Source organism: Tachysurus vachellii, chromosome 19 (assembly GCF_030014155.1).
Source record: "Tachysurus vachellii isolate PV-2020 chromosome 19, HZAU_Pvac_v1, whole genome shotgun sequence".
Taxonomy (NCBI): domain Eukaryota; kingdom Metazoa; phylum Chordata; class Actinopteri; order Siluriformes; family Bagridae; genus Tachysurus; species Tachysurus vachellii.
Window position 1 is genome coordinate 2,857,547 of NC_083478.1, and position 9,445 is coordinate 2,866,991.

At 40.1% G+C, this 9,445-nt stretch overlaps 1 protein-coding gene across 2 annotated transcripts; it reads left to right on the top strand.

The window, feature by feature from the left end:
• The first annotated feature begins 3,345 nt into the window (after positions 1-3,345).
• Positions 3,346-8,675, top strand: rhoac (ras homolog gene family, member Ac). Of its 2 annotated transcripts, none has more exons than XM_060893823.1 (5): positions 3,346-3,479; positions 6,371-6,526; positions 7,039-7,159; positions 7,373-7,503; positions 7,608-8,675. In XM_060893823.1, the coding sequence occupies exons 2-5, from the start codon at positions 6,371-6,373 to the stop codon at positions 7,779-7,781; spliced, it is 582 nt and encodes a 193-aa protein (XP_060749806.1). In that variant the 5' UTR covers positions 3,346-3,479; the 3' UTR covers positions 7,782-8,675. The 2 variants fall into 2 exon arrangements, with proteins under 2 accessions (XP_060749806.1, XP_060749807.1); XM_060893824.1 differs by having other exon boundaries at positions 3,377-3,445.
• The last annotated feature ends 770 nt before the right edge of the window (positions 8,676-9,445 follow it).

Here is a 9,445-nt window from a genome sequence, read left to right on the forward strand (position 1 = left end):
GAAGAGAGTGTCAGACAGGGTGATGAGTCTGAAGTTAGAGATTGAAGGAGTGATGTTGAATGTTGTTAGTGGTTATGCCCCGCAGGTAGGTTGTGAGTTAGAGGAGAAAGAGAGATTCTGGAGTGAATTCGATGAGGTGATTGAGAGTATTCCCACGGGTGAGAGAGTGGTGATAGGAGCGGATTTTAATCGACATGTTGGTGAGGGGAACACAGGTGATGAGGAGGTGATGGGCAAGTTTGGAGTTAAGGAAAGGAACCTTGAAGGACAGATGGTAGTAGACTTTGCTATGAGGATGGACATGGCTGTAGTTAACACTTATTTTCAGAAGAGGGAGGAACATAGAGTGACTTACAAGAGTGGAGGTAGGAGAACACAGGTAGACTACATCCTTTGTAGAAGAGGCAATCTGAAAGAGATTAGTGTCTGTAAAGTGGTAGTGGGAGAGAGTGTAGCCAGACAGCATAGGATGGTGGTGTGTAGGATGACTCTGATGGTCTGTAAGAGGAAGAGGTCAAAGATAGAGAAGAATACTAAGTGGTGGAAGCTGAAAAAGGAGGAATGTTGTGAGGAATTTAGACAGAAGTTGAGGCAGGCTCTGGGTGGTCAGGTAGTGCTGCCGGATGACTGGGAAACTACAGCAGAAGTGATCAGGGAGACAGGGAGAAAGGTGTTGGGTGTGTCATCTGGAAGGAGGAAAGAAGATAAGGAGACTTGGTGGTGGAATGAGGAAGTTCAGGATAGTATCCAGAGGAAGAGATTAGCCAAGAAGAAGTGGGATATGGACAGGACTGAAGAGAATAGACAGGAATACAAGGAGTTACAGCGCAGAGTGAAGAGGGAGGTGTCTAAGGCCAAGCAGAAGGCATATGACGAGTTGTACACTAGGTTAGACACTAGAGAAGGAGAGAAGGACTTGTACAGGTTAGCTAGGCAGAGGGATCGAGATGGGAAGGATGTGCAGCAAGTTAGAATTATTAAGGATAGAGATGGAAGGGTGCTCACAAGTGAGGAGAGTGTACAGAGGAGATGGAAGGAATACTTTGAGGAGCTGATGAATGAGGAAAATCAGAGGGAAAAAAAGAGTAGAAGGGGTGAACTCTGTGGAACAGGAAGTAGATAAGATTAGAAAGGATGAAGTCAGGAAGGCTTTGAAGAGGATGAAAAGTGGAAAGGCAGTTGGTCCTGACGACATCCCGGTAGAGGTCTGGAAGTGTCTAGGAGAGGCAGCAGTGGAATTTTTAACTAGTTTGTTCAACAGGGTATTAGAAAGTGAGAGGATGCCTGAGGAATGGAGAAGGAGTGTGTTAGTGCCGATCTTTAAGAATAAGGGTGACGTGCAGAGTTGCAGCAACTATAGGGGGATAAAGTTGATGAGCCATACAATGAAGTTGTGGGAAAGAGTAGTGGAAGCTAGGTTAAGGAAGGTGGTGGAAATTTGTGAGCAGCAGTATGGCTTCATGCCCAGAAAGAGCACAACAGATGCAATTTTTGCTCTGAGAATGTTGATGGAGAAGTATAGAGATGGTCAGAGGGAGTTGCACTGTGTGTTTGTAGACTTAGAGAAAGCCTATGACAGGGTGCCAAGAGAAGAGCTGTGGTACTGTATGAGGAAGTCAGGAGTAGCAGAGAAGTATGTCAGAGTGGTGCAGGACATGTATGAGAGGAGCAGGACAGTGGTGAGGTGTGCTGTAGGTCAGACAGAGGAGTTCACAGTGGAGGTGGGACTGCATCAGGGATCGGCTCTGAGCCCCTTCCTGTTTGCTATAGTGATGGACCAGTTGTCAGAGGAGGTCAGACAGGAGTCTCCTTGGACGATGATGTTTGCAGATGACATTGTGATCTGTAGTGAGAGCAGGGAGCAGGTGGAGGAAAACCTGGAGAGGTGGAGGTTTGCGCTGGAGAGAAGAGGAATGAAAGTCAGTCGTCGTAAGACTGAGTACATGTGTGTGAATGAAAGGGAGGGAAGTGGAACAGTAAGGTTACAGGGTGAAGAGGTGAAGAAGGTACAGGAGTTTGAGTACTTGGGGTCAACAGTCCAGAGTAATGGAGAGAGTGGGAAAGAAGTAAAGAAGCGAGTGCAGGCAGGTTGGAGTGGGTGGAGAAAGGTGTCAGGAGTTCTGTGTGATAGGAAAATATCAGCAAGAATCAAGGGGAAGGTGTACAGGACAGTGGTGAGACCGGCCGTGCTGTATGGTTTAGAGACAGTGACACTGAAGAAGAGACAGGAGTCAGAGCTTGAGGTAGCCGAACTGAAGATGTTGAGGTTCTCTTTGGGTGTGACAAGATTGGACAGGATTAGGAACGAGTACATCAGAGGGACAGCTCATGTTGGACGTTTGGGGGACAAAGTTAGGGAGGCGAGATTAAGATGGTTTGGACATGTTCAGAGGAGGGAGAGTGAGTATATTGGTAGGAGAATGTTGGACATGGAGCTGCCAGGCAGGAGGCAAAGAGGAAGGCCAAAGAGGAGGTATATGGATGTGATTAATGAGGATTTGAAGCTAGTGGGTGCAAGTGTTGAGGATGCAGAAGATAGGGTTAGGTGGAGAGAGATGATTCGCTGTGGCGACCCCTGAAGGGAAAACCCGAAAGAAGAAGAAGAATAGACTTCCGTATTATATACCATAAGTTATACGTAGGTGTGTTATTGTTGTGTGTGTGTAAGATTGAGTGAGTGTGTCTGTGTGTATATGTGTGTTATTGTTTTGTGTGTGTGTTGTGTTTTGTGTTTGTGTAGACGTGTGTATGTGTATGTAGACATGTGTGTGTGTTTATTTTTTATAACATAAACATTTATATTTATTTATTTCTATTTATTTATAATGTGTATATAGACTTCCGTTTTATATACCATAAGTCATACTTATTCAGGTCTTATAATACAAATACGAAATGTTTTTATTGTACTACTTTAATAGCGTTTATATAATTATTTATATAATTATTAATAATAATGGTATAATGGTTGCTGGTAGTTAGACAAAAAACTACATATCCCATAATACATTGCGTTCGGCGTCTGTTTGGAACTGAAACGCGGCATTTGATTGGTCCGGACGATCTAAGGGATAAATACAGGACTACAAAACTAACTAAAAAGTCCAATATCTTTTTAATGTCTCACACGTATTCCTAACTATTAATGCAGGTTATTTAACCAGCTTTAAAAAAAATATATTAATATAATAATTATTTATGTAATATAATATTTAACTTCATATTTAATGTCATTAAAAAAAAGAAAGCGGTGGGGACTTAAAAACACCTTGCGAGATTTAAAGTTGGATAAAAATAAATATCAATGTTATTGTAAATGTTTTTAAGTCTTTTATTTTACATCGAGAGATTTTCCCTTGTCCGCGTGCACTTTTACAGCGTGGCACTTCCGTTAAAAGGGTGTGACGTCACCGCATGTGGGCGGGGTTTAAAGTCGGACAGGAAAGTGAGTCGCTATTTTCTCGCTGTTGAGAGAAACGGTAAAACTCAATAATAAATACTTTTGTTCTCTAGTTTCAGTTGGTTAAACTAACAAGTTGTTCGTTAATTTCTGATGGTTTTACAAACCTTATTCATTTATTAGCGTTTATTTGTGTTTGCTAGCATTGAGCTACCATTAGCTGCTAGTTTAGCTTAGCAGTTTTCAGGAACTTAATAGATATTTATAAAAAGCGGTTATACGGTAAGATTACACATTTAAATATAATCAACAAGTTTGTGTTTTAAGTTCATTTTGTCTCATTTTATCCCGGTTAGATAAAGTGAAGTTGTTTGTGCTTTATAGGCCTCGGGATGGGCCGTGTATGTATGTGTGTGTGTGTGTGTGTGTGTGTGTGTGTGCGTGCGTGTGTGTGTGTATATGTGTGTGTGTGTGTGTGTATATGTGTGTGTGTGTGTGTATATGTGTGTGTGTGTGTGTATATGTATGTGTGTATATGTATGTGTGTGTATATGTGTGTGTATATGTGTGAGAGAGAGAGAGAGTGTGCGTATATGTGTGTGTGCGCGCGCGTGTGAGAGAGAGAGAGTGTGAGTGTGTGCGCGTATATGTATGTATGCATGTGTATATATGTGTGAGAGAGAGTGTGTATGTATGTATGTGTGTGCGCGCGCGTGTGTATGTATGTGTGTGTGCGCGTGTATGTGTGTGAGAGAGAGTGTGTGTCTGTGTGTGAGAGAGAAAGTCTGTGTGTGTGTCTGTGTGAGAGAGAGAAAGTCTGTGTGTGTGAGTGTGTGTGTGAGAGAGAAAGTCTGTGTGTGTGAGAGTGTGTGTGTCTGTGTGAGAGAGAGACTGTGTGTGTGTGTGTTGTTTTGTGAGTGAGTGTGTCTGCGTGTGTGTTTATTGTTTTCTGAGTGTGTGTGAGTGAGTGTTTATTGATTTCTGTGTGTTTTTGTGTTTGTTTATTGTTTTGTGTGAGTAAGTGTTTTTTGTTTTGTGTGTGTATTTATTGTTTTGTGTGTGTGTATTGTTTTGTGTGTGTATGTAGCCGTATGTGTGTTTTTATGTAGGTGTGTGTGTGTTTATTGTTTTTTATAACATAACGGGTATCATGTTATGTTCTCTTAATAATTTTTTATTCCGAATCTTCATTTGCTTTACTTATTAACTGAACATATGAACTTCACGAACAACTCAATAATAATAATTTTTATAATTATTATATAATTATCCTAAAAGTACAAATAAGAAGACTGCAACTAGCAATTATTTTGGTAATCGATTAATAGTTACAAACTTTTGAATTAAAAACGTCAATAGAGTCCAGCTGTTATTTATCGTTATAATAACTCCTACAACAACAATAATAATAATAATAATAATAATAATGAATCCCTGCACCTCACTCTGAGGACCAAGGCCCTATATCAGCTAATCAATAATAAGAGGTAGTTTATTTTTATTACATAATTTAGAGAATTAGTCGTTCCAGCATAAAATAATCACAATATAATGATGGTTGCCTGAAATCTTTGGTTGCCTTTTTGTCTTTTATTGTCACAATTGTCATCGTATAGTAGAAGCTGCTTCAGATAAAACACCTGCACGCTTCACCGTTTTAGGTCCGATTTACAGAACAGAAGCCTGACAACACAAGTTGCTGACTATCACTTGATCTCATTTACAAATTCAGTGCGACTATAAATACTTAACAGGTGTTAATATTGCTGCCAGTGTGATAGAGTATAATGTTTAAACAGTGGCACAGCAAGTCCCAAATCAACCAAGCCACAGGGTCTCGTTCATCATCGATCACATTCAAAAAACACCTGATTCAGAGCTATAATGAGTTTTAGCTAAAGAAGGAAAGGAAAATAATAAACAGGAGACATGATGTAGCAGATGAACTGCTTTATTTCATATATTTAATTCAATTGTACTTATTTTATCCGTTTAGAGTTATATACACATATATATGTCTACATACACATACACACGAAACAATAAACACACACACACTCTCTCTCTCTGACACAAAACAATAAACACACACGCAAAACACACATTCATGCTCTCACTCACTCACTCACTCACACACACACACTCACACACACACACACACACAGCCCATTCCGAGGCCTGTAAAGCACAAACAACTTCACTTTATCTAATTGGGACAAAATGAACTTAAAACACAAACTTGTTGCTTATATTTAAATGTGTAATCTTACCGTAAAACCGCTCTTTATAAATATTAAGTTCCTAAAAACAGCTAAGCTAACTATATATAACATATATATTTATATATATATATATATATACACACACACACACACACACACACATGCGTCCCTTCACCTTCCTCTTTTTTTTTCTTTTCCTGCAAGTGTTTACAACTTCTAAAACTTTCAGAAACCTTCAAAAGTTCTTCATCTTTGACTCTCCTCTCTGACACTGCAGACTCCTTCCATACATGTGAAGCATCTTCTCACAGAATCCTCCTCTGTATAATGAGATGTATTTATACTTTACTAATAGTTTATGGACTTTCACGCTCTTCAGATTAAACTCATCATTTCAGGTTTCCCAACACAGTATGTGCAGAAAATTGTGTGATGTTTTTAACTGAACACTCCGTTTTACTCTCCAACATTTATTCATTTGATTTTAACTCAAAGACCTTGTATCAGCTTCTGTTATTTATACACAATCTGAAAGTGTCCGTAGTTATAACGTACTTATAGTTTATAGAAGCTGTTATTCTTATTTGTCTTATGTTTACTTGCAGTACATTAGGTTACAATACACTTTTCTCATACGATATTTGTGTTTTTTTTAATGAGGTTTAAAAAGAAAACGTAAAGAAAAAAAATCCAAAATGACCGACTTTTTGATTTATGCATTATATTTTTCTGTCTTTGACGTCGTCAGATGGCGGCGATCCGAAAGAAGCTGGTGATCGTTGGGGACGGTGCTTGTGGAAAGACGTGCTTACTGATCGTGTTCAGTAAAGACCAGTTCCCTGAGGTTTACGTTCCCACCGTGTTCGAGAATTACGTCGCCGACATCGAGGTTGACGGAAAGCAGGTACAAAGGACGAGTTTGTCGTCGAAAGGAGGGAAATCGCGATCTCCCCGTATCGATCGATACGATTATCAATTTGAAAATTTGTCACTTTATTAATTGATTTACTAAATGATGAGAAATTTATCGAGTCCTTTATTCTCTGTATGGTTTCACTTCACTACTGCATTGTTTGGTTCAGTAATACTGTACGCTGATAATAAAATAATAGAGGTGACAAATTAAAGGAATAGCAATAAACCCTAGTGTGAAGGTTATGATGCCTGATTTACATCATTGTCATCCTCAACAAACAATTCTGTGAGCTCTCACCCTGTGATTGGGGGCGGGGTCATCGTGGATGAAGCCACTCCCGTTGCAGGTGATTGGTCGGTTTTGGTTTGCAGCGATGGATTGTAACCAAGCCACATGGTTTTCTTTTAATTTGTCACCCATCTGTATGTACTGAGGAAGAAACATGGTTTACTGAGTGTCCCTCTCTTTCTGTGTGTGTGTGTGTGTGTGTTTACGCGCAGGTGGAGCTCGCTCTGTGGGACACTGCTGGTCAGGAGGATTATGACCGCCTGAGGCCGCTCTCGTACCCAGACACAGACGTCATCCTCATGTGTTTCTCTATAGACAGTCCTGACAGTTTGGGTGAGCCATGAAAAAATAAGTTACTCACTATAATTATATCGATGTTCAGTTTATTTTTCCACACAACCAAGAGGAGGGAAGGAAAACCAATAAAGTGTGGGAGGAAAGTCATCTGTTAAAGCCAGATTTTTGTACTCTTAGACTATTAGACTCCAGTGTTGTTTTAATATTAATACCAGCATTATTCTTCTTCATTTTGTTGTCTTCTTTCAGAGAATATCCCAGAGAAGTGGACGCCAGAAGTGAAGCATTTCTGTCCGAACGTTCCCATCATTCTCGTGGGAAACAAGAAGGACCTGCGTAACGACGAGCACACTCGACGAGAGCTGTCCAAAATGAAACAGGTCAGAGCACCGCAATAATGTGTAAATCACGCTCAAAAATTTGTTTCCAAAACACATATATATAATGTGTGTGTGTGTACCTGATGATTCATTCTCGGTTACAGGAGCCTGTAAAACCAGAAGAAGGTCGCGACATGGCCAACCGCATCAACGCTTTTGGTTATTTAGAATGCTCAGCGAAGACGAAAGACGGCGTAAGGGAAGTGTTTGAAATGGCCACCAGGGCGGCGCTGCAGGCCAAGAAGCGTGGCAAGAAGACCGGCTGCCTTTTATTATAGGCATCAAACTAAAGGCGGAGGATCTTTAACTCTGCCACAGTAAAACAGGGAGGGGGCGGGGTTTAACTCCCACGATTCTGATACGGCCAATCGGAGACGGGGATTTAGAGAAACCGTGATCCATGATAAGGACATCTGAAGCAGCTTAGCGATTTGGATAACGCCATTATTTTTGTCATTATGAAGCCCAGAAAAGGGCCCTGTTCTAATAACGGATTTAATACACCCTTGTCCACTTTCCCTTGGTTGAGCACACTTTGTTATCTTAAGGTGACCGCTGCATCCCCAATAAGGCAGACGATGCAAGAAACAACTTTTTTTTTATATAACATTGACTTATGTGAGTGGTTTAGGACTGGATGTCTCTACAATCATAATTTTACTCTGCTAGTCCATCACCCAGTGTGACCGTTACCATGCTAACTACTTTACAAGCCAATAAAACACTGTATTTAAGGGGAAGTGAACAAGGGGGTGAATAACCCAGTTTTAGAACACAGAGCAGGGTTATTTTCAGACTTTCCACTGAGCGCTTGAGGTTAGGTTTTTAAAAGGAATCAGTCATTAGGATTTTAATTTTATTTTATCTTTCCTTCTTCACTGGTTTTCATCCTCCTGTCTTCAGTGACCGCGTTGAACCGACTGTACGTATGTTTGTATATGTGTGTATATGAATGCATGCGATTCTTTCTTTGTAAATGAGTGTATTTAGGCTGCTTTTTTTTTTCCTTTTATCTTTTCTTTCCTCTTTTTCCCATGCCTGGTGCCTTTCAGGATTCTGGGCTGTACATTAGTGACCTGATACATTTGGCATTTGGTTTCATGTTATTTAAAAACATACAATTTTTTTAAACGTCGCATTTAGAAAATAAAATTGAATGGAAAAGGCAAAAATGTCTCTTTTTTTTGTTTTACTTTTAAGTTAAATTAAGCTGGATGTAAGAGGTTATTAAGGTAAGGTAGTGATGATAAATGTTATTTAAGGGAAAAGAAACAAAGGAACACTCATAAAAGTGCGAATTATTCTACTCTATACAACATACTGGGTGATCATTGGCCTTCATTTAAATACTAAATTATTTACATATTTTGTGAGTTATAGTGATGCATTCCGTTAAAGTTTAAGATCTACATGGTGCTATAGGGGGCTTTTATTTTTTGCTGGCATGGTTTGTCTTGCTGGAGCTAAAACCTGTATTTCACCCTCTGGTGAAACTTTTCTCTCCTGGTAGGTGTTGCATCCGACTCCACCCCTATCCACAGAACATGATGGCTCTCTAATTGCAGTCAAAAAGGATGTTAAAAAGCTTCAGTTTTTGAGCATCCATTGGAGGAGATAACTCATAGTCACACACTCCACAACACGAGCGCTTAGATCTTAGAGCTTCAAGTACGTTAAGTCGTGAGCGAATGATGGTGTTTCTCTCTCCGCTGCTTCTGTGGTTTTGCTGCTTTGGAGAAAAAAAAAACATTTATGAAATCCCTGCAGTTAATAAACATTTGTCTGCTTAGTGCAAGTCCTTTATGTAAGAACTAGAGATGCTGCTGATGCTTTTCTGCCTCTCTCTCACTCTCTCACTCATTTTCTACCGCTTATCCGAACTACCTCGGGTCACGGGGAGCCTGTGCCTATCTCAGGCGTCATCGGGCATCAAGGCAGGATA